Below are 24,915 nucleotides of genomic sequence, written 5' to 3' on the forward strand. Positions count from 1 at the left end.
TCGGAGAGTACCAAAAGCTTTCACAACCCCTGCTGTGCTCCAGGCAGCCTTGTCCTGTCTCCCACCCGGCAGCTCGAAGCCCCTTGCGATCATCCACAGGAAAGGCACGGGGACCCGGCAGCCTGCGGGGACCGCACAGTAGGCTGGCCCCTGTCAGCTGGGATAGTACCTGGTCTGCCTGTGGGAACCCTACTGCTGAGCACCTCAGCACACAGGGAACTTGGGCAGCTTCTCTGCTTTGCCCTTTGCCCCACACACAGACAGCAAAGTCCTGGCTGTGGCGTTAGTTATGTTCTTTCCCGCTCCAGGGGAACACTTCAAGACATAAAGTAACCCAAATGTCTTTGTGGCTAATCCACTGGGAAGAAAGAGTCAAAATATACCTATTTCAGTGCAAAAGGAAGTGAAGCCAAGAAGTCTTGTGAGCTTGGCCCAAAAAGGTTGACATCTCAGAAATCATTGCATTCATTTTATTACCTTCCATTTTCTTCCCTGAGGTCTTTAAACACAAAGCAGGAGGGTGTAACCAGGAGGGCTGGTCACCTATTTTATTAATGACACTCTCGTAACCCCATGGCTCCAAGAGCTGAGTCCTTAAAAAAATAGAACCCTGGCTGCTGGCAGCAACTGATACGAATATCCTCCTTGGAGAGGAAACCCATGGAAAGAGGGGAGGTGGAAGCCTGTTGCATCGCTCCACAGTGGGAGGAAAGGCGTGTGAGCATGCACACTGATTTACCCATCCAACAGGATATTTGCAGGGATGGTGGCAGGTCTCAGGGGCAGGACTGCCAGTTAAATCAATGCCCTCTGTGTATGGAGCTCCACAAGCTCCTCAATCAGGGTGAGAGGGAGGTGTCTACACAGGGTCCGGCTCCAGTGAGGGCTACCTCCCTCTCACACACACACACACACACACACACAACACACACACGGGGTTGCACCAGCTTGGCCCAGATCAGCAGCCCTTTCCCATCCCAAATGCTGGCTCCCATCATCTGTCTGCATTTTCGTGACATCTCCTTCCTCTGGCCCCAGTCCCAGGAGGAAACTGTGCCTGAGATGGATGAAAGGGGTTTGTTCCTTGTTGCTACCCAGCAGCTCTGACAGCGAGGAAGATGAGTTGCTTCCCAGGACTGGCGTGGCTTCTGCAGAGGTGGCCCTGTAGCCTGTCCTGGGGTTCCCAGGGAGACCCCGGTGGCAATGGCACCTGAAGTGGCCTCGTTCTGAAGACTTCAGGGGATTTTTTGGGGATGAAGTTTGTTTCAAAGTGGCTTGGTGTTCCCCCAGGCTGGTTGCTATCAGTGTGATGCTTGTGATTCCCCTCCTTCTCAAACTCCCCCTCTCCCCTTGGCCAGCACAGAACTAGGTCATCCTAACCTGCCCTTTACCTCTGATGCTTGCAGGAAGGCAGAAGGGAACCAGGGATCTTGTTTCCTCCCTTTTACGGGCATTTGCCTCAGGCAAACCCTTGTGATCTGCAGAAAAAACAGGCTCCCTCCGTCTCTGTGTCCAGCTGCAGCAACACCCAGTCACAGCCAAGGCCATGGTCTTGGCAAACAGAATAGCTGGTGGGAGCTTGCCTGGAGCCCACCATCACCTGCTCCAGTTCCAGTTGGGAGTACAGGATTGGGAGGTTAAGAATCCTATTTCAGGCCAACATACACATTTTCCTGACTCTTGCTGTCCTGTGGGAGCTTTTTGCCTCTGCTTGCCACGCAGCCAGTGCCCCAGCACCACGGAGCATCCCACTGAGCTGGGCTGTCAGCCACAGCCAACCCCTCCGCAGCTGCTGTGGTTGCAAAAGCCACCCCCTCAAGGGCTGCCAACATGACCAGGGCTGAGTGAGCCAGGACAGCAGGATGGGGAGACAGGCTGTGCACCAAGGCCTTCCTCCCACACCTCAGCCCCTGGTGCATTTGGGCGAACCCAGATCACCAGGGCACCCTGACGGGGTGGGCCTCGGAGAGCAACAGCTGCCTAGGAAAAGCCCAGGGTGCCTCTGAATATGGATGAGGAGCAGGGAGAAAAATAAACCCCAAACTTCTTTATCAGGAGAGGCCTGGTCCTGCCGTCTGCCACCGGGATTTGGGCCAAACTGCTTGATAGAGAGAGAGACCATCTGGATTGTCTGATGGGCTCTGGGTTTGGTTAAAATGAAGCAGAAGCTTTTTTTGTAGTTTTCATGGGAAGATCCGGGGAAGGATTCCAGGGTACGTGCCAGACCTGTCGTGCAAAGAGATACGAAGCAGCTACAAAGCTTCAAACAAAAAATTGCTGCCAGTTTTAAGCCAAGCCCCCCAGGGCAGCATCCAGGCATTTCCACCCACCTGGGATGAGTTGCAGCTCACCTCCATTAGCTCGCCCACAGGCTGGGCTTGTGCTGGGTCCCCTGATAGCACCTTTCAGCATGCCTGGGCTTTGAGGCAGTGTGCTGCACCCTGCACCTAGGCACGTGGAGGGGAGGCAGCACATCCTGACCCATGCTTGCTATGGCATATATGCCACACTTCAAAGTAGTGCCATGCCTGTCACCTGTACAGAGCCGTGCTCAGCCCTTCTCAGGGCAGGGTCAGGTACTGCTGCAGAGCAGAAGTGTTTGAAACACAGCAATAGGGTTCTGGTGAGATGGCTCCAGCTGGACACTAGGTGCCCCCCAAAACCACTCTGTCCCTTCCCTCCTCAGCTGGACAGAGGAGAGGAAATATAATGAAAAGTTCATGGGTCAAGATAAAGACAGGGAGAATCACTCACTAGTCACTAACACAGACATAAGAGTTGACTTGGGGAAATTGTTTAATTTATTACTAATCAAATCAGAGTAGGATAATAAAAGATAAAACCAAATCTTAAAAACACCTTACTCCCATCTCCCTCTTCTTCCTGGGCTCAACTTCTCTCCCAGTTTCTACTACCTGCACACCACCAGTGGCACGGGAGGATGGGGAATGGGAGCTGTGGTCAGTTCATCACACTTTGTCACTGCTGCTCTTTCCTCCTTGCAGTGGTACTTCTCACACTCTAGCCTTGCTCCAGCACAGGTCCCTTCCACGGGTTGCAGTCCTTCAGGAACAGGTTTCTCCAGTGTGGGTCCGGCCAGCAACCCTGCTCCAGCACAGGCTTCCCATAGGGTCACAGCCTCCCCTTACCTGCTCCAGCGTAGGGTCCTCCACAGGCTGTAGGTGAATCTTTGCTCCACCGTGGACTTCCGTGGGCTGAAGGGCACAGCTGCCTCACTATAGTCTGCACCACAGGCTGGAGGGGAATCTCTGCTCAGGCACCTGGAACATCTCCTCCCCATCATCTTTCACCAACCTGGCTATCTGCAGAGTTATTCCTCTCACATATTCTCTTTCCTTTCTACAGCTGTTGCCTGGTGTTGTACAGCAACATTTCCCGTCTTAAATATGTTATCCCAGACCTGCTACCACCATCACTGATGGGCTTGTCCTCAGCCAGTGGTTGATCCATCTTGGAGCCAGCTCAAGAAACTTCCCTCATCGGACATGAGAGAAGTTTCTATCAGCTTCTCACAGAAGTCCCCCCCCACTACCAAAGCCTTGCCACACAAACCCAATACAACCATGCACAGTGCCTGCTCCAACTTCTCTGCTGAGGAGCATTGCCAACAACAGAATCCATTTCCCCTTGCACTGAAGCTGTGCTTTGAACCCTTCCTCCCACAGGCAATACCACTAAACCACACCTGACTTGGGAGCAGTGGCCACAAGACCCAGGTGGAGAGCCACTCTGGGAGCTGTAACCTTTGGCTTCTCAGTGTCTCCCAGAGATCTCATGCAGGATGGGCTGCTGGGCAGTCCTGGGTCACATCTGTCATGCCTGGCCAGCTTGGCTCGTGCTGGGAGGCCAGGCTGCCTTTGTCCTGCCAGGCACACTCAGCTTGGGAGAGTGAGGCATTGTGTGGGAGCGGGCTGGCGTGTCAGCCCCATTGGGGCACCTGTTGGGCCTGTGCAGCACAACAATGCCCTTGATGGGTCTATTATAGAGTGGTGCAGGCAGCCGGGACTGCTGAGATCACAGATTGCCTGGTTAGCAGCAGCAGCAGACAGGGCTGAGATGTGCTCTTGTGTTGCTCCAGGGACAAGCCCTACCTCACAGGCAAACAGAAAAAAGCATTGCCCTGCAACCATGGTCAGCATTACCCTGTGAATGTGGGCAGCACTGCCCTGCGAGTGCGACCAGCACCACCATCTAGGCACAACCAACATTGCCCTGCAAACACTGCCAGTGTTGCCCTGTGAACACAGCCAGCGTCGCTCTGCGGATGTGGACCTGCTGCCTGGGGACCTTCACCACTGAGCCCACCAAGTGAAAGTAACAGCATCCATTGGGTGCTCTGGGATGATGCAAGAGATGCCAAAGACCCCAAGCAGGTGGATTTGGCCCCAGCCTAACACAACAAAGACTAGCCAGGCTGGGGGAGCACAGCCTGTCCCACTGCCGTAAACAATTGCAGAACAGCAGGAGGGACTGCATCCCTGCTTTGTGGTGTGGCTGAGCAGGGGGGCTGAGCCCTGCAGCCTAGCCCACAGGGAAAACATTTGTGCCAGGCAGTCCAGATGCAGATGAGGAGATGCCGTTCCCAGCATGGCTGGACACACCAACTGCCTGGGAGCTCTGCTGTGCAGCAGAAGCTGGTTTGAATAAACCACACGTGAGGAGGTGTTTGTGGAGTGCCTTGCACATGGAAATGCTATAGTTGGTGCAGCATGGGATCAGGGGCTCTGGGGTCCCCAGATGTAGCAGTTGTTCCACATCTGCACTGCGGTGTACACACATCCTTTCCTGCTCACTCAGCCTGCAGCCACTCATTAGCCCAGCTCAATGAAGATGCATTGGAGGGATAATTTAGTGTTTAATAGACTAACTTTCCATTTGCTGTTGCCAAGCGCATCCAACATATTTCTCCACGGTGCCATAAACTGCAGCTCCTCTGCCATAAAACCCTGCCTCCCAGAAGGAGCAGGTGGGTTTTCAGGATTCAGCTGATGACCTTGGTTGTAGGGTAAGCAGAGACACTGGGCTCTATTGTTAGAGAACAGGGCTTGTTCCCACCAGCCTCTTTCACTCATTGCAATCCCCACTGTACTGACATCCCTGAACTGGGTAAAACATCTAACCTGAGAAATACGCTCCTCAGCCTGATGGATGAGGGAGGCAGTGGTTCTATCCTGATTTTGTTGATGAAAATTTTGTTAATGAAGACGCCCTGGGTCAGACGAGATTGCCTCTGCTCCATATTTATGGCTAGCTGACAGCCAGTCCCATGCTGGGATGTAATCAATAAGCTGTGTGCCCATTTGGTCTCACTGTCCTTCACAGTTGCAGGAGACCTTTCTGCACCTTGTCAGACCCAAAGTTGTGTGTGTTTCTGTGTCCTCACTGCTCCTCGCCCATCTCCCTTACAGTCACAAGCTACTAGAAGATGAAAGTCTGCACAGTGTGGGATGAGCGAGCTGCTACTTCCAGCCTCACTTTGCTTCCATCACCCAAATTTCCACACTGCAGGAGGCACTTTAAGGGTGTGGTTGCTGCAGGAAGGAGCAGCAGCCCAAGGCACGAGCCTGAGTTACTGTCTACCAAGGTCTGTCTCAAGGATAGCAAGAATATGCCAGTAGTCAAAAAATAACTTGAAAAGGAGGGGGAAAGGGTTGAACTTACCTTGTGACAGCTCTGCTTGGCCCTGGATGCAGGTAGGGACTCTCCTTGGAGCTGGAGGACCAAGCTAGTGGCTACCTGCATGGCTGAATTTTGCCCTTTTTAAGAGGACATCCCTCCCCAGCCTCTTTCCCCAGCCTTCTCAGTGCCCTTTATGTTCTTGTCCATTGAACAAAGTATTTACGGTCGCAGCTTCCCACCTCCTCCATCCCCCAGATGTAGCTGCGGAGGAAGAACCAGGCATCTGTCGGTGGGGCCCCCAGTCCTGCGGGGTGGGCAGGGGGTCCCGTCCCGCAGCGCGTGCTGCCAGCCCCCTCTTGTGCTGCTGCTGCAGAACGGCCTGGGAGAGGCACAATGGAGCCAGACACTTTTGTGCAAGAGGTTGCCGAGATCCTGCTCCGCAGGGGAGCAAGGCTCAGGCTTTTTAAGCAAAAAGGTTGGAAGAAACAAATCCCAAAGCTACCGCAGGTAGACACAGACACCCCTATATCATAGGCCTGTGCATGCACCCAGTTACGCACAGCCACGATGGCCAAAGCAAGTTTGCACCTCCAATTCACAGTGGCACAGGAGCTTCAGCCAAAAGCTGAGGATCAAGCAGGACCAAGCTCTCTCCAGTGGAAAAGGAGATAGTCGTAAAATTATGTAAGGTACCACACAGGAGAGCTGGGTAGTGAATTTGTAAATCTTTGCCAACAGCAGGGCAAGGGAGGCTGGTTTAGCCTGGGAGAGGTGGAACTGGGGAGGGGACCACAATGCCTACTCCACCTGGGACTCATCAAGGAAAGCTCACCTCCCTCTGACAGACTATACTCAGTACCTCAAAAGCTGGTGGCAGGAAGCATTTGACTTCACCTTGTGATGTACAGCTGGGGACATCTTCTCCTTGCATCAAGGCTACTTCACAGGAGCCCAGAAACAACCCCAACACATTCCTTATGTGTGGGCACTTCCCAGAAACAAAGCTGAGCTGGAGCAGGATGAAGCCAGAGAGCTGGTGCCAGCTGAGATTGCACTCTGGTCCACAGCACACATGGAAGGTCAATGTGGGACCCAGCACATCTACGCGGGCATCTACGTGTCTGCACAATTTGTGAGCTTCAACACAAACCTCTCACTGGGGGGATGAGCGAACAGAATGAAACACAGTAATTTATTCACTCCATGAAAAAATATTAGTTAGCCCAAGCCAATGAGACGGTGAAGCCTGGTAACTGGTCTAGCTGGTGCCAACATCTGTAGCTAGCAGTACTCATGTTTTTTGTCTACACTGTTGCCCTAGGCAATGAGATGCAGCAGCAATATGACAGCTCCCAGCCACACATGATAATTTGAGAGAGAAAAAATATCTTATTTCAACTCTGAACCAGTTTTTTTTAAACTGAGTTTAAAAAAAAAATCAAATCAGGATAACTTGTAAAAATTGATTTAGATAGCAGTGACACTCTGCAGAACTTATTTGCAAGCCTGTGCTGTGCAATTTGAGATAAAAACTGTTTAATGAAATGGAGGTGAGCACTGCTTCTTTGCTCTGTAACGTTACTGCTGCATGGGAATACCAACAGGCCAAAGCAAACACACTGCAAGCTGAGTGATCCCCCTCTAAATACGTACCTTCACCTAGCGTTTGGTCCCAGTGACTACTGCCCTCTCATTTGCAGTCAAGCATAAGTGCTTGGCTGTGGCTTCGGGGGCTAAAAACTACCCATTTTTTAAATTATGTAAGCCAGATAAGCTGTCACTTTGAAACACAGCCTATCAGGGGGGCGATATTTGGGTTTGCAGTATTGAAAATAGCTATTGTGAGTTTCTGCATTCCTTTGTTCAACATGTTCAAGAAATGTCCCTCTAGACTCTCATACTCACTTTGAAGTGCACAGAGGCTGTCGCCTTCCGCTCCCCGAGCTCTGGGGAGATGGGGCTCACCACTCCCATGACACCCAACTGCAGTCCCGGAGGAGAAGGGGCCCCGCTTGGAGCTCACCCTACAGGAAGGCAGCACGGGTTTCAAACATACTGTGCTGCTCGCTGCTGCTGCTTGTTTTTCAATTGCACGGTGAGGATGTTAATGAGTGTCTGAGCCATGGCAGGCAAGCCCAGGGCATTTCAAACGTGGAAGAACTTCACAGAGAAATAATCTGCATAAAATCTGAGACGCCATTATTAAGAAGCAAGCAGAAAGCATCCTCTCTCAGCAGCCAAGAGTGGCAAGAGAAGAATGGTTCTACAGAGAAAAATTTATTCATTTGATCCATTATTTATATAAAGTGTTCTTTGTAAACCTTATTTCCCATCACCCTGGATGACAGCAGGGGGAAGACAGGAAAAGAAAAGGTCCAACTTCATACCTCCAAGGGAAAGACAGCCTGTCTGGGCACCCTGCATCAACCTAGTACCCCAATGGGAATGAGCCCTAGTGCCATGGGAGGCCAGTGCCACCCCTGCACTTAAGGGTAGTAGCTCTGGGCTTCTGAGCAGACATTTCCTTCCTTTTGAAGGTGGATGCACCAACTAGTCCTTGCTGTCCCAATAAAATTGCTTAAGCCACCAAGCAAAACCACTAAAAATAAAACCATTTAATACAGGGTTTTCACATGAACACACAGAAAGGCAACAGTCTGCAACAGTACTTACACAGCATATATAAATAACGACACAGATTAAAAATACTTTGGAAACGATAGACTCTGGGAACAGTTAGCGGCTGCTCTGGGAAGAAGCATCCTCGTGAGTCATTGCACAGGGCAGACAAATGAGACACATCCAAGTATGACTAAAACTCTGCCGAGCCTGAGTGACAGTGTGAACACATTGGGACTGCAACAGCCAGGGTCCTAGGGGCCAAATCTGTTAGCCCCCACCATGCTCAACATAGGGAGCACAGCACCACAGACTAAAGCCCAGGGCACTGAACCCCTCCTGGGACTGCCCTGTCTGGAGACAGTGCCCACCCCTTTGGCAGGTAAGACATGTGACATATGCAGAACACCTGACCAATGCCCCACAGGTAATTTTTCTCAGAGCTAAACAAATCTCAGCTGTGCCAGAAACCAGACAGAGCCCCTGAGCCATCAGTAACAGAAGCCAGGGGAAAGAAGAGTAACATTCCTCTCATCTATATGGGAGCAGTGTATTTTGTCTTTGGAACAAGACTGCCTTGCCAGGCAGGCACCCATACAGAGAGATATACCCAAGTGAGCTAGGGACAATGGGGAGAAGAGGAATGAAAAAATGCTTCACCCAGCAACTGCCCCCAATGCAAGTAAAAGCAGAGGTAGCAGGACCAGACCCAGCTGTCCCCATACTGCCACTTGACCTTCGGCTGTGCCTCCTCTCTGTTCAGAGGCAAAGCCAAGATCACCAGGTCTCTGATAACAGCAGGCTGCAGGGGCAGGGTAGCAGGGGCAGGGTAGAAGTGCAGTCAGCAAAACACACAGTGCCCTTCAAAGAAAAGCACATTGACAGCTTCAGCCTCTGGAGGGAACAATTACAGACACATCCAAAAAGCACATGCTACTACCACAGCAAACAGCCTCTGCTCTTCCTCACAGCATCCTTTGCCAGTCTGGTCCCTAAAGAACCACAGTTCTTTCTTTGCCGTGACAGAGGCTCCTAACACCAGCAACTCACAACTCACACATCTACAGTCCCACTACCCCTGACATTTTCAAGGCTCCAGCTTGGGGTCAGACTGGGGACAGACACCCCTGATAAAGTACCAGAAACATCTGATTGGGCAAAGCAGCAAAGCTTTGTATCTTAAAAAAATAATTTAAAAAAATCACAATGAAAAACATGACAAATTCCAGCTAAGCTGCACAGGGCTCCAATGCTCTGTTCTGACAGCTCCAGCCAGTCAGACTGAACTCCCTGCTCAAATCCCAATATTCACACCTCCTGCCACAAGTTGTTTCAGAAAGCTCTCAAGGACAGAGCTCTAACTCCTGCTGGCTGCTGGTTCTTAAAGATTAGATGACAAATATAATTGGATTCTAGAGATTATTTGCTTTGCTAAGAAGGGCTGAGAAGTGTTTAGATGGTTCCCCAACTGATTAAATCTTAATTTCACAGAAGTGTCCCTGTGTGTTTCCTATCTCAGAGTGCTTGCAGACAGGTTCTTGGCAAGACTGGCTTTGTGGGGCACTTTAGCTTAATGAGACTACTGACACTGGCCAGCTGTGATTGAGGTTCATCCCATATCTAGATGGTTTCATCTAATTTCTGTAGCTCAGACCAAAGAGCTAAACCCAGCTTCAGCCCTTTCTCCCAGTTTAATGACTAATCAGTTGCCTTACCAGCGATCCAGATATCTTGAGCCAAAGCCTTTGGCACCATTTGCCAACAGATCACAAATAGCTGGAGCCCTCTCTCACCTCTCACGCTGCTCACACTGGTTTTATGCTTCACACACAGCCACAAGACTCTGCCTGCTCCAGGCATGCTAACTTCCAAAGGCTAGACTGTCCTGCCCCACACAGCCTTTGCCAGCTTCCTGCTCTTCTCAGCTTAGCCTCCCTGGGTGAACACAAAGCAGAGACACTCCTTGCTCACCAGGCAGAGCTGTGTCACTTTTCAATGGCATGAAGGCAGTGAGCAAGGGCTGCCTCCAGCTCAAGCTAAAACAGAGGGATGAATTTATTGGGGAAGCTGCTTTCCCCAGGTCCCACTTGAAATGATGGCACCCAGAGCCTCTCCTCTTCTCCCAGGCGTATACTGTGCTCTGTACTGTTTGTGCACTCCAGCCCCTCGGAAACAACAGAGCAAAATGGAGCCCAGAAGCAGAAGGCAGCACTGCTCCAGAGGAGGCCTGGAGGCAAGCTTAGCTGTTAGGATGCGGGTAAACGTTGCAGTCCATCATTCTCTCTGCTAACAGAGAGGAGGAAGCAAAAACAAGCCAATGTGTTAAAAACTCAGAGCAGAAAAGCAAAAAAACCCAACACAGCCTAGCAACATTGCATAGAAAGCTGGGAGTGCACGCAGGGCCCTGCAATCCACAGGGCTCTCCTTGTAAGCAAGCACTCCAGCTCTTCCCAGAGCCAGCAGGTCAGACATGCTGCACAAGTTTTGGTTAGATAGTGGTTTGCCCCATAGTAGAACGAAATATAATTTATAAACAGAAAGAAACAAGTCCCTGCAGTCTTTGCAAAGGTCCAGTTTCAAGAGCGCTGCTGTGTTGGTGAGGGTTGCCGGGAGCCTGCAGCACTCCCTCTCAGTGCAGCACATTATTTATTCACAGCTTGCAAGGCTGGGCAATCCCCACCCATGTGTTGGTGTGAGGCCATTCAGAGGGATGACGAATCCTTGGAGAGCAGGCGGGCTCGCATGCGTCTACAGGATTCCTGTAGCAGAGAATTAGAGCAGTAGAATGCCTGAGACACAGAATGCCATGCAAGAAAGGTTCTCCCCCTGCAAGAACCCTCCCCTGCTGTCTGCCTCCCATACCAAAGCACTAGACGAGGCAGTGAGCAGATAGGAACAAACACAGCAGTTGGTCTTGGGCTGCACCAACCTCTTGTCCCACCGCCACCCTGCCAAGCTGTTAGCACTAACCTGTGCTGCCAGCACTACCCTGTGTTGCCAGCTTTCCTCTGCTTCCTGTAACAGCCAGCCTGCCAGCTCACAGGTAGGAGGGCTGTACCCACTAAACCCTTCAAGGTCTGGCTTCCAGCATGCCATCTGCCTGCAGCTCAGCATGGAGCAGACTGCTACAAGCCAGAGGACCACAGCTGTCACAGTGTCTAGTGGTGCCATCACCTCTGCAGGTGTCAGAGCCCAGCCCATTGGGTTCCCCACAGGAAGAAGAATGGGGGGGGTGTCTCACCTCTTTCCGGCCCTCCAAGGATTTCAGCTTCGCTTGGGCCATGTGAGCTGGAGAGCCACATTTCTGTAACTGGACAAGAGGGGACAATAGAAATAGAGAGCTGGTGAATGAAGTGGCACCCCTAGGAGCACCACCGAAGAGCATCTATCACCCAGATCCACTCTTGGTTTGTCTGGGCCATGGGACAGCCCTACTGTGCACAGGCAGCAGGCTCTGTACAACTTGTGAAGGAGGATGAACAAGAGGGAAGGTGGCAGAAGCCACTGCCCCAGGACAGGAACACAGCCAGAGGGACAAGACTGGAGTAGACGCCCAGTGCTGCCACCCCTGTCCCGATGCTTCCCATGCCATCTGCTCTGCTCTCCCCAGAGCAGCTTCCTAGGACCTTATTTTTTCATACAAGAAACTTAGAAATATTTTCTTGGGCAAAGAACAGCAAACAGCTACCCAAGGATTGATGAAATGAGTGCCCAAGTCACATTCAAACTCCCCTCAGACATTTCCCCACCAGCAGCTTTGGCAGTGCTGGGAGCAGCTCCTACCAGTTGGACATTCTCTTTGCTGACCCGGTCAGGCTCCGGTGTGGCATCCCTGCTCCTCCTCTCCAGGATAACCGGGGTTCCCAAAACTTTCCACTGTCATAAGAAGAGAGGGCTGTTGGCTAGTGCTTAGAGTGCAAAGTGAAAAAGACAGGGAAGGAGCAGGATGCATTGCCAGTAAGCGTTTGGATGCTGGGAAAGAAAAAAGGAAGCCAAGCTGGGACAAAGATTGCAAAGCAGAAGCACCTGAAATACCATGCCACTAGGCTGAACCAGCCCAGTTGTGAAGGGTTTGGGAGCTGACCTAAGGTCTGGCCAGAAGCCCAGCCTTTCAGAAGCAGGGACATGCTGCTGTGGGGTAGCCCACAATGTGCTAAAACACATGCTAACATGCTAGACTACACAACCAGCTCCCTGTCAGTCCTCATCTCATCTCAGGAAGCAACCAATTCTCCAGAAAGATGCACAGATCCTACAACCATGTGTTTCAAGATAATTACACTTTATACTAACAAGGCTTATTGTCACTGTGCTGCCTTTTCTGTCCCCAGTGGATCTGTGTTCTTTGGCAGCCAATACTTTGAACAATCCCTACCCTTTGAGGGTCTCATTCAAGGCAGGGCAAGTCAGATGCAGAGAGCATGGGTCAGAGGCTGCTTTTACCTTAATGAGGCCACTGAAGGAGCGTGAGCGGGTGCGTCGTGGTGCTGGGGATGTGGGTACATCAGAGCCAGGAGTGAGAGCTGTAGGATGCTTATTAAACTAGAAGGAAACATGAGGGCAGTATGTTAGCACAGTTACCCCAGTCCCTTGCTGCTGTGTGCTGCTCTGCCTGCTCTCCCAGAACTCACTTTGTCTCTTTCACACACCAGAATGGAGGAGCAACTCAGAGATGCAGGGAGAAGAAAGCAGAGAAAAGCCACATCTCCCACTCAGGATTGCAGGGAGTTTGGATGCAAAGCTGCTTTGTGCTGGCTACCAGATTAATCAAAAGCAGCAGGTGTCAGAGCAGAAGGGAGGCTGGGCAGCAGCTGGAGACTGGTAGCCACGGCTGGTGCTGACCATATCGACCAGTCTGTCTGGAGTAGCAAGTTGTCTGGGACGAAGAGGAAACCAGTTTGTACACTCCCTACAGGCAAGAGGGGACAAGACTTTTCCCTTTCTGAGGGTGGAAGCTCAACAGGACCATGATCAGGACTGGGAAACTGCTGGCTGGCAAGTCCCTGGCTTGAAAAACAGAGAGCTCAAAGCACAGCTTGGGGCAGCAAGCTCCAGTCAGTCACAACCAGGACAGGTGGCCTCCTCCCCTGTCTTCTTACAGCTCTGCCCTCTACACAGCCCAAAGCCCACTCTCCCCAGCCTGCTCAGGATTAGGAGCAGCTCTCAAGAAGGCCCTGCCTTTAGCCCAGGATTGTGCCAACAAGCCCAAGGATGTCTTTCCTCCCCACACTACCTGACGGATAAGCTTCTTCTTCTTTGCAGAGTCAGGCATATTGTGGACGTGGCGGAAGAGCTCCTTCAGTGCCTCCTCTGTGCGCTGCTGGGTCTCCTCCTGATGGCAAGTGTCCAGTCGGCTTCGCTTCTGAGTCTTGAGGGGCTGCAGCTCCTTGGAGCTGGGAGACGTCAGCAAATCCAGGTCATCCTGGGAAAGAGGAGACAGCAGTTGCTTGCTATGCGTTAATCCCAATGAGCCACCCATCTGAGCCAGGCTGGGAATAGTTTTGTGAGCTGCCTCAACCTCAGTGAATGCACAGGGCTGTTTTCCCTACCCTTCTGCAGCAGCACTGCACCAGCAGGCCCTGTGCCAGGAAGAGGTGACAGCAAAACAAAGGTGACCCCATTGCTTCTTCCCTCCCCTCCCAGATATCAGCTGCAGAAGCCCTTCCAGGCTTAAGGGTCAGTGCAGCTCTTTGCGATGTATCTTCCCTCTTCTGCAGCTATATGAGGCAGGAAAGCATTTGCTGGCAAGACACAGATGTCCCAGTGGCAGCAAGTAGCATTTATCTCAGCCCTTCTTCCAAGCAACCTGGCCATGGCAGCAGGAACGTCTGTCTGTTTGGAAGGCACAACCTCATGAAGGAGCAGGTGCTGTATGCACTGGGCATAGGGAACAGGTTTGCTGCTGAACAGGAGCTGGTATCCTTCTTTCCCTGTACTTTTGATTAACAGATGCTTCCACTCTGTCCAATTTCCCTAACGCAGCCGCCTGCACTGCCACACCATATGCTTCCCTCACTCCTGCCCTCCGACAGATCCTCTTTCATGACTCGGTTTGTTTACAGCTTCTCCTTTACAAGGATCCCTTCATAGCATCACGGCCTCTGCCCTTTCATGGAGGGCAGGAGCTGCATTTGCTGGCCTTACCTTTGATGTGTGGGCTCTGGATCCCAGATAGTGCAGCCTGGCACACTCACGGATGTACACTGGAGCCTGTGATGATGAACAGAAAACAGGCCAAATGTATGTTTGGTATGTTTGGCCTTGAGGCAAGAGTGGACTCAGCAAGAGCTGCTTTTCATCCATACCACACAAGCCACTTGCACCAAGACTCAGCCATTTCAGGCAGACAAAGCCATGGAATTTCACGTCCCCGTGCAGTCCCTGTTCAGTTTCCTTTATATGCAGGCAACCAGCACAGATGGAACTCGGAATAGGAAAACGTTCCTGTGGAATCCTGCTCTAAGCAATTTCCCCAGCTCTGATCTTGCCAAACAGGAGCCTGACAAAGAGGGAAGAAGGGGAACTTCCTATGGGAGGACTCTTTGCAGAGAGCAGATGCCTACAGTGACTAGGAAGGTCCTGAGAAGACAAGGGACTGCCTGTTGCAGAAACACTTCCTTGGAGGAACCTGCAGAAAGCCCCACACTCCTGACTGTCCTACCAGAGCAACCTGCTCAGAGCCATACAGTGCCTGTAACAGCATTAGGTATGTATTAGGTATTCAGCTCTCAGCAGCCCTCATCCAGGAAAAGTCCCTTCTATTTCCTTGTCCTGCCAGACCCCAAGTGCAGCCTGGTGGCTACCTGCCCCAGGAGCCAGGTCTCCAGCCGGGAAGCAGGTGCTGGTGTCCAGCAGAGGGAGGTGTTACACTGCACTGTGCTGTTGACCTGCCCCAGCAAAGCCACCTCCAGGGCTGCCAGCCCAGCAAAGACCCCCAGTCTCTAAAGGAACAGTCTCTTCTAGAAATCCTCCTTCTCCTACTGAAGAAGAGAGGCCCCAGAACATACACTCAGCAGCTGGGATCTCTCTGGACACAGGGCATTCAGTCTCCTGCCAAAGGGGACAGGGAGAGCAAGACCTCAAAGCATGCTTACCTTGAAGAGTTTCTGAGAGTGTTTGATCATGAAGGTCACTCCATTGTTTAGCTTAGTGATATTTTCCTGAAGGTCATTTGCTGTCACCTGGCAAGGGGACACAGCCAAAGGTACAGCAATTAGAGGGGGAGGAGGAAGGGTCTCAGCTGCCCTTGCTGTCTCTGGGACATAGACACGCTCTGGAGTGACAGGCAGGCAGGACTCATAACACACCAACAAACAGTTGGCTCACAGAGCCAGCACTGCAGAGAGAGGAGAATCAGACAACTCTGGGGCCAAACAGCTCCCCAGCAGGACAAGAAACCTTGCAGAGAGATCTGCAAGGTTTGTCTGGAGCTGACATTTTTAAAAGAGCCAGGACTGTGCTGCGCTTTCAGTTTTACTGAAAAAGATGATGCATAAGTAGTGAATGAAACCTACGGCAAGTCTAGACTGAACACTAGGACTGAGTCCTGCCAGGAAGCTCCACCTCTCCATCCCAGTCTCCAACCCTCACATCACTGTATCAATACTTAACCTTCCCATCTTGGTTCTTCCCCTGCCAAGGGGGCCTGCCAAGCCTCTGCTTTCTACCTTGCAGGAGGTACCTTGTCTACCCCACCTGCAGACACTGAGGCATTGCTTACATTTCTAGGCCATAGGATGTGGGGTGCAAACATGAGGGCAAGATTGTGGGCAGACATCTTGTTCTTGTCCTGCTTCTTGGCGGTCTGGTAGAGCAAGTCCAGCAGCAGTTTGAGCAGACTGCGGTTGGGAGCAGGAAGGATCAAAAACAGCAGCTGGAGGGCTTCAATTTGGCGCTCTTTGTCTGGAGTGCTGGTCTTATTCCCCTTCTCATCAAACAACGTCAAGTCTGCCAAATCACAAGGCAGAACATGAAGGATGCACATTACCTTCCATAACAGCAGTCTATTTCAACCAGTTACCCTTCCTTGTTCGTATGCAGAACCCCTACAAACCCCTGCACAGTTCTTGGCCATCTCTCTTCCCCCCAGCTCCCAAGCTCCTCACTTGATTTGCTAATCTGTGCTACTCATCTCACAGAAGAACAGAGCGGCTAAGAGCTGTAATGGCTTGAAGGCAAGATAGAGGAAGTTCACATAAGGTAGTTCAATAACAGTTATTAAGTACATAGGAACCACAGGTCGCTCAGGAGAACCTCAGACATAAAACAGATGAAGACCCAGGTTACCAACTGGGGCTTTACTCATGTAAGAAGACTGGGCTAGACAGACTTGCTCTGACTTCTTAGGATTTTCAGTTCCAGTCTTCACACCATCAGGCTGAGATGGCAGGAAGATTCCTTCTTGCTCTGCCTTTAAGAAGTACACTTTCACAGCCTACTGTGCTTTCTAGGAGGTTAGTTCCACTCCTTCGGCTCATCACTGCCTCTTGCTGCTCACTCACCTGCAATTTTGAGGTGGGCGTGGAAGTGCTTGTGTGTCAGCAGTGGCTCTGGTAATTCACCCAGGAACATCTTAAGTAGGGTGGCCACATCATTGGAATGAAACTCTCCAGAGTCCAGGTCGATATCTGTACCACTGTTCAGAGCATCCTTTAGGATCTGTTGCCTGATGCTATTGCCTGGCACTCGAAACAAGCCTTCTGCTCTTAGATCTGCTTGGCAGAAGAGAGAAAAAAGGGCACTGAGTATTCAGAGGCTGATTCCCATCTTCTTACTAAAACAGTTCCCTCCTCTTTCCAGAACTTGACAGCAAACTTCAGTGCATTCAAAGAAATTACTTCAAGCTGGCTCCCATCACTAGAAAAAGTCTTTGTACCGAGGGAAAAAGACTAACATATCTGCTAGGCAATTTTGGGGAACAGTTGCCCGGTGCAGTCCCAAGCTCCTGCTGCTGGAGAGCTCAGAGCTTTTCACTCTGTCTGCATCAAAGGCCTGAGGGGGGCCAGACAGGTATCCCTTGGGATAGGAAGATAGCAAAACAGAGGCACTTACTCTTGTGCAGATACTCAATTAGCTGGGAAACTTGTGCAATGCCTTCTTCTGTCAGCGGTGAGCCAAACACCACCCCTTTCTCTGCAGAACAGAAGACAATGTGTTCAGGTAGCTCAGAACTCAACGGAATGAATAGTTCCCAAAGAACAGGATTTCAGCATGCAAAGACCAGTGCCCCAAAATGATAGGGGTGAAGGTCACAAGGATCCCCACAGATGTGAGGTATCACAAACACTCCAAAATTAGTCACTTCATCTCATCATGCTGCACTTACCTGAGCTTCATCATGCTACTTCTTACCTCAGTTTAATTACAGATTTTATCAGCTAAAGCAAACATTCTCTAGACCTTGAAAAGAAAACAACACCAGAAAAGAAGCTTCAGTTTTAAATGGCATGCAATCTGCAAGCCTGGACCATATGGAAACAGCAGGGTGGGAAGGGCAGATGTGAGAGCCTGGACTGCCCAGATGTCTCCCACATTAGCACACTCCACACCTGGGAAGGAAAATCCAGATTAATCTTCACTGTGGCTTGACATGAAATGGAGCAGAAAGAAGTGGAGCTATGAGTTTATGGGACAGAGGAACAAGCATTACTGGGGAGAGCAGACATGACCTGGTTGGCTCACAGTGGCCTCCTTTTCAGGGATGGATAATCCCTGGAATTCCCTCATCCCAGTGAAATCTCTCTTCCATGTGAACTGCTTTGGCCTGAGTGAAGTTTGAAGGCTGAACAAGGAAGAACAAAAAAAAAAAAAAAATTAAAATAGGAGAGCAGCAAAGCAATGAGCTGGACCCTTCTCCATGTGGAGCACTGACAGCTCATCTCACTCTTGGAGTCTCTGCTTCCATCCCATGGAGCTGCTACAGATCAGGCATAAGCTGCCAGCTCTAGAACTCCAGTAAATAACACAGACTACAGCCCCTAAAGAACCTGGAAGCAATTGAACTGAAAGGAAGGAGAACCCTGCATGGGAGGAAACATTAGATGTTAGATGCCCATTTAACTGAAAGGCATTTGTTGAACCAATGCAGAAAACTGTTCTTGTCCACAGAGGTGGGCCAGGTAAGAGTGATTATCCGTCAGGACAGGGGTTTCTAATAAATGCAGCCTTGAGAGTGAATGGATTTTTCCACTAGACACACACAGTCAGCATGCTCAATCCCTCAGAAAGCTGAGACAACTTCCAGGGGCTTCACTGGCAGCAACCAGAGCTCTGAGCACCACACTACTTCTCTCAGACACACGTAAGTTTGGACTGCAGCTAGAGACTAGATGCTGGACAGACTGTACCACAACATACTGACTGGGACTGAGAACTGGAACCAGAGCTGGTTTGTCCTGTCCCTGCACTTCGGCTTCGAAGAGCCAACTCATGTAAGAAAAGAATATTTCTACCTTCTCCGTGACCAGACTGCCAGGAGCACAGACCACTTCTGAGGGCAGGCTAGACATTTGTGCCATTTGCACTGAAAATTTCCCTCCTTATCATTACAGCTGATAGCCCAGAAATCCAAGCAGTGTATTGGCTGGTCTGATAAAAGTTATCTCCCCAACAAGCTTTCTCTTGCCTTTTTTTTCCCCCTCATAGCACATTTTGATTTTACTAGCTTTTGGTCTGTTGTGCTACAGATCTTTCTGCTCTGTGGTGTTGATGCTCACAGCATGTGGGAGAGACCTGGTTAACCCTATGCACTTCTCTAGCAGCCTTCTGGTGCAACTAAATTTATTCCGCCTGAAGAATGTTCTTCTTTCTTCCAGGACTTCTGAAATACACGGTAAGCCACCAGCAAGTCCAGCCTCCTGTTAAATCAAGAACTTTCTGACCTCAGTCTGGTAACGTGCATGCTTTAGTCTTGCAGGAGAAAAGAAGGCAATGTGAGCTCTTGATCCACATGAAAGATCGGGAAGGTTTGAGTGCAAAGGGAGAGAATGGTTGGCAAAAGATTCTTGCCCTTGAAGAAAACTAAACTCATTAGATATTCAACAGATAGAATCAATAGCGGCCAGGAATAGAAGAGACATGCAGGGCCTGACAAATTTGATTTAGTTTTGAAGTCAGAAATTGGTATCTGAATGAGAATTTGATTCTCAAAGAAACTTGAAAGACGTGTCTGGAGAATGGATGTTGCATTACAAAGGTTTAGATGTTATTGTACGGTTGCTTCTGAAACTAAGCAGGAACATGAGATTGAGTTTCCTGATGCTCAAAGAAGTCCTAAGTATTTGCAGTTTGATCAGCTCTGAGCTCTATAATCCTTGGCCTCTGTCTTTGAGGAAATAAAACCTGTTTGTTCTAGCTGGTCTATAACATGAAGAAAAACAAATGATGGCTCCAAGATGAAACACACAGTACATGAAACTGATTTTCTCTGTAGGCACAAACTACTTTTCCTCAGAGCTTGGCCAAGGAGTTCACAGACAGTGCCTGTCAATGCCAGGAGACACTGCCATTGCAGCCTGGGAGTGCAGCCAGCAGACTTGGAAACATCTGCTAGCTGTAGCTGTAGTGACACACATGGCCATGGAGACGCCTGAATGGGAGAAGGCAGAGCTCTTGGGGAAGAGAGCTAATGGGAGACATCAGATCTGATAAAAGCAGCACTCCAGCAGAGTACAGATAATTTTACAAAATGAACTAGAGAAGGCTCACCAGCCCCTGCTCAAAGGTTTCAACAAGAACATGAAGGTTTCCAAACACACGAAGAAAACACTTTCAGCTTGGTTACTCACTTGCTTCTGTTTGTCAAATGACAAGTGTCTGAATTTAAGGTGTCCTGCTACTTCCCAGGAACAGCAGCAGGAGCAATAACAGGTAAGAGAGCAGTCTAACTACAGTTTAGGGGCAGCACAAAGACCTGTTATTATGGAGCAGAAAGGTAGGCCAAGGCAATAATGAGTAATTCTCACCCCAGGATGCTAAAAGACTTGATTTGCAGTATTTTATTTTCCCAGGGTGACTGTATCTACCAGGGTTCCCACTGTGTAAGCCAGAAGTGGAGGGCTGAGTCTGGCATCAGAAAGTTCTGCCTGAGCAGTAGAGCTACAGAGTTTGTCCTTACAAAACACAATGGAGCAATAGGTTAGGTAGAATCAGAAACACTTAGAGAAACTATATAAATGTTGAAGACAGAAAAAAGCCATACTTGGACATAATGATAGTTCCCTTCTTGGAGGTACTCACAATAGCAGAACTGCTCAAAGGAAAGGGACAACTAATCAGAAGTGTTGAGCCTCAGGTTGCCAACATCTGATGGCAGCTACTCACCGCTTCTCTGCCAGCAGCCAGCCAGTCTATGCTAGAAAACCAGAGCTGAGGAGGGATGTGAGGTGCCCAGACGGAGGCAGCTTCTGTCTAGATGAGTGAGAAGGTTTAAGTGAATTTACCAGGAAAACAAGGCTCCCCTTCAGTGTGGGTAGAGGCAGGAGCAGGCACAAACACACACACGCATATCCCCTCTAGAACAGCGTTTTAGTTACAACAAAACAGAGTGGTAAATGCCAGCCATTGAAGAGGATCTGAACACAACTGTGCTCACAAGCAGATCTCAGACTTCTGAGAAGAGCCTGGGGCTAAGGTTTCATAAGCAAGGCAGCTGAATGAACTTGAAAGAGAAGATAAGAATAGTCAGTTTGCCAGAAGAAAATTCCAGCGGAATGCTTGTCTAAGAGAGAAAGAGAAATTTGTCACCTCCCAGGGTTGAAGCTGGGCTTGATCACTCAGTCTGCAGAGCTTTGTAACTGACTCACTGGATTGGGACGTGGATCTGAGCAGCACTAGCATTTGGATGGGAGATGCTTACAGATTTCTAAGCTGCACAATGGGCAGCTGACTCACTGAAGCCAACCTGACACACACCACAGCAATAATCCCCAGAAGAAGGGTACTCTCAAAGTGCAGAGAATTGCTGGGATCAACCTCCTGGTTTGCTCCTTTCTGGAGGCAGAATTCTCAGAGATTACAAACCTGTAGTATTAAGCATTCCACACAAGCTCAAAACAGCAGGCTGGAAGTTTTGTACACTATGTGTAACACAGTGACAGCATCACCCTACAGGTGGGCACCAGACATCATGCCACACTCACCCTTGCGCTTCAGAGACATCAGAGAACGAAAAAATCCAGAGGCTGTGCTGTTTGCCCCAGGCAGCTTTGGGTCCTCCTCTCCCATTAGCTGGGCCAGCTCTGCTCCAGGCAAGTCAATGAGCCTGGTGATGTTGCTGACAACCAGCTCTGTGAACACCTCTGGTTTTTCATGGCGCAGTTTTTCTACAAAGAAGTCAGGATTGAAGATGATCGGCTGGCTGCGGAGGGAGGAGTCATTGCAGATGACAAAATTGCAGATAGCATCACTGGAAAAAAGGGAAAGAAAAAAAATACAGTAACTCCTCATAACTTTGCTTTTTACAGCCAGCTGGTCTGCCCTGAAGGAGACATCTGCTGACACAGGACCAGTCTACCAGTCTACACCAACAGCACTGTCTGACTCTGGTGAGCATTCAGCACAGCTCAGTTGCATTTGCCTATGGAGCAAAAACATCTCTGGACTGTTTGTACAACACAGCCCAAGCCCAGTACTCCATAGTGTGACGATGACACATGCAACACCCAACTAAAACTTCACAACATCTACACCTCTACTACTAGTCTCACTGTATCTACATCCTAATAGCTCAGGCAGATATGACACCCAATATTTTATATTAACTTATCACTCTCAGTCATAAATAAATTTGGCTCTATCTCCCTTTCTCACCAGAAATTCACTCCCAGTGGCCCAAAAGTCTGAAACACAATCCACATTTTTTCACTGCCAGCTTACGCTCATCAGTTCCCATTGCTGTTCAACCATCTCTACCTTCCTATCGACAAACTGATAGTTCCCACATCCCAGGACTTTGTTTTTAAGATCACAGACATGCGATATCACTGATCCTCAATTTTGCTGTGGATGTGGTCAAACACTGCCAGGTGATATCCTGCCAACTCTTTGGTTACTGCTCTCTGCCAGTTCCACGCTCTGAGTCTACAGCAAGCAAGAACTCATCAGCATGAGACATGCAAGATCAGTCCCTTGAGGAACCCTTAGTAACCTTTTGCCTAGAACATCTCTTCTTCTTGCCTCTCCTTCAGCCTGTTCTTTATCTGACCTCCTTATTCTCTGCTGATACCTATGTTCTCCATTTCATAGCTTCTCATGTGGCATGGGAAAAGGGATACACCTGAGGTACCACTCTGCTAGGGGTTATCTATAACAGGAACATAGCCCTACCAGAGGATAGGTACATTTACCATGTTGAAAATCAATTAAAGAGTTATCAAAGAGATACCTTGTGTTAATCAGTGCTGCTTATGCACACACAACTCTTATCCCAACTTCCATATATCCCTAGGTCTCCCATTACCATCTTCTGACACTGTTTTTGAAGTCAAGCCCCAGGCTAGAGTTGCCTAGCTTGCTTCTACTGCCCCTCTTACACTTAAATGTGAGGATTAGTGTCATTCTCCAGACACAGTTTACTGCTGTAATGTTACACTTGGCTATAAAGCCCTAGCCTGCCTTTGGAATGGGTGTGCCAGTTCTTCCAGGGCTCTGGGTAGAAGCTGCCTACTCACCCAGCTTGCACATACCAGGTACTTTCACCATGTGACATTCCCCAATTCTTTAATCACTCTTATTATAAAAGAGCCCAATTCCACTGTTTATACATCCATCTCAGCTGTGAGCTCTCACTAGATACCATTTTCCAACAGCAGCTGCCAAGCACAATGAAAGAGAGATGCTGTGCTCATGCACCAGGGATCACATTCTGGTGTGCTGTGGCACCTGGGTGGAAATGTGCTCTGCCCAACACCCCCGTGCCCACCAAAGGCTTTCCCTCCAAAACAGGCTTTTCCATAAAAGACTGGAGCACCTTGACCTTCCTCTCCTCTCTGCTGAAGGGTGAAGGGCGTGTCACTGTGTTTGGAACAAGCTGGGTATCCATGCTCACTGCTCAATGTACCTGCCATCAAAAAGTGTTTGCAACCCACCGGACCTTGCATCCATTGGTTCAAGCAACAGATCACTGCAGCTACTAGTCCAGAGATCTCAGCAGCTTCCTGTGCTGATGTAAATTGACAGTAGGTCACAAAAGGGAGCACATCAAACCATGTACTGGCAAGTCACCTGAACTCCAGCCCACTTCCAAGCAGTATCTGTGAACCTAACAGTTATCTGAGCTACTGCTGTACATTTTTGACCTGAAAGACTATCTCCAGGATTTCCAGGATGTGTGATCAGAATAAGAGAATAAAAGCTGGGACACATGGAGAAAGATATGGCTGAAACAAGAGGAAACCAGACTCTCAGCAACACATCCATTGTGAGAATCTATACGAAACCCCCTCCCCTTGCCACTGCTCACCGTGGATGTCAAAGACGCCTTCAAGAGGATGGAGAGGAAAAGAAGGTCTGCAAGGCAGACTGCAAGGCAATCTGCCAGGTCACCTAAAATTTTAGAAAGCTCTTAAAGGCTCCCAGCTGCAAGGATCAGAGTGGCCTAGCAAGTATGCTGCTGACTCCAAATGGGGGCCATATTTTTCTAAGCACCTCCCAGACCGTTTTTCAGCAGTTTGTTATCTGCAATAAATCAAGACTGAAATGCAACAGCTCGGTATCAGCCGCCAAAAAGCAACTGCCAGTTGATCTGATCATATTCGCATTTCATTGCAGAGGGCTACAGTGCACAAACAAATGCCAGCTCTGCCCATAATGTGGAGCAAGCCCTTCGCCTGAAACCCATGACAACTCATTCTGTGGCAATACAGATCCTGAGAAGGGTTAATAGCAAGTGTATAGGCCCAGTGACCCTGCCTGCAATGATCCGTGCACTGTTATTCACTCACTAGCAGTTTTGTTTCCCCACAGAGAAGATATGCAAATACTTTGCAGCAGTTACATCAAGCATCACAGATTATCTGTTCCCTCTGACAATTAGATATCTAGATTCAGAGAAAGAAAATTAAGCAATTTTGTCAACTAGAACTGACTAACATGACTTCTCTGCACAGCTTGTGTTACAAGTCGCACAAAGTTTACCAACATTTAATGCAAAAATAAATAGAAAAAAGTAAATTTCTTACATGAGTGCTGAGAGTTTTTGAAGAGGCATTAGGAAGCAGAGACAGGGAAAAGAACTTGCTCCTTGTTTCCAGCAACAAAAGAAACCTGCCTGTCCCAGCACAGCCTATACAAATTCCACACATGCTACGAGACACAAGGGCGCATTATTGGGTCTGAAAGGCCCCCTTGGCACACACTGGGCATCAGCCTTCACACAGAGACAAAACAGAAAAGAAAAGCTGGACAAATTGATTCATGTCTCTTGCCAAAGGCTGCGTAGCTGGAGTTGAACAGCAAATAATTCCTACATAGAAACCAGAGTTTTGAATTAGGACCGGCATGGTATTAAGTGCTCTCCACCTGTATCCAAGAGGAATGCACAAAGTAGCTCCAAATCTACACTGTGTTTGCTATGAGGAAAGCCATGCAAACACATTCCCCGCAGCATCCAAGCACAACCGATGTTACGGCGCTGGCAGGGCAATGGCAGAGTCCCTT

At 49.5% G+C, this 24,915-nt stretch overlaps 1 protein-coding gene across 1 annotated transcript; it reads right to left on the reverse strand.

Moving 5' to 3' along the window:
- Nucleotides 1-10,617: 10,617 nt before the first annotated feature.
- ARHGAP19 (Rho GTPase activating protein 19) lies at nucleotides 10,618-24,466 on the reverse strand. Its single transcript, XM_009082928.1, has 12 exons — nucleotides 24,438-24,466; nucleotides 21,399-21,664; nucleotides 17,311-17,391; nucleotides 16,761-16,970; nucleotides 15,980-16,206; nucleotides 15,354-15,440; nucleotides 14,404-14,469; nucleotides 13,493-13,681; nucleotides 12,703-12,801; nucleotides 12,043-12,135; nucleotides 11,501-11,569; nucleotides 10,618-11,018 (listed from the first exon to the last, which is right to left on the reverse strand). Exons 1-12 carry the CDS (start codon nucleotides 24,464-24,466, stop codon nucleotides 10,962-10,964), a joined length of 1,473 nt encoding a protein of 490 aa, XP_009081176.1. The 3' UTR covers nucleotides 10,618-10,961.
- Nucleotides 24,467-24,915: the final 449 nt, after the last annotated feature.

This window comes from Acanthisitta chloris, unplaced genomic scaffold (genome assembly GCF_000695815.1).
Source record: "Acanthisitta chloris isolate BGI_N310 unplaced genomic scaffold, ASM69581v1 scaffold10099, whole genome shotgun sequence".
Taxonomy (NCBI): domain Eukaryota; kingdom Metazoa; phylum Chordata; class Aves; order Passeriformes; family Acanthisittidae; genus Acanthisitta; species Acanthisitta chloris.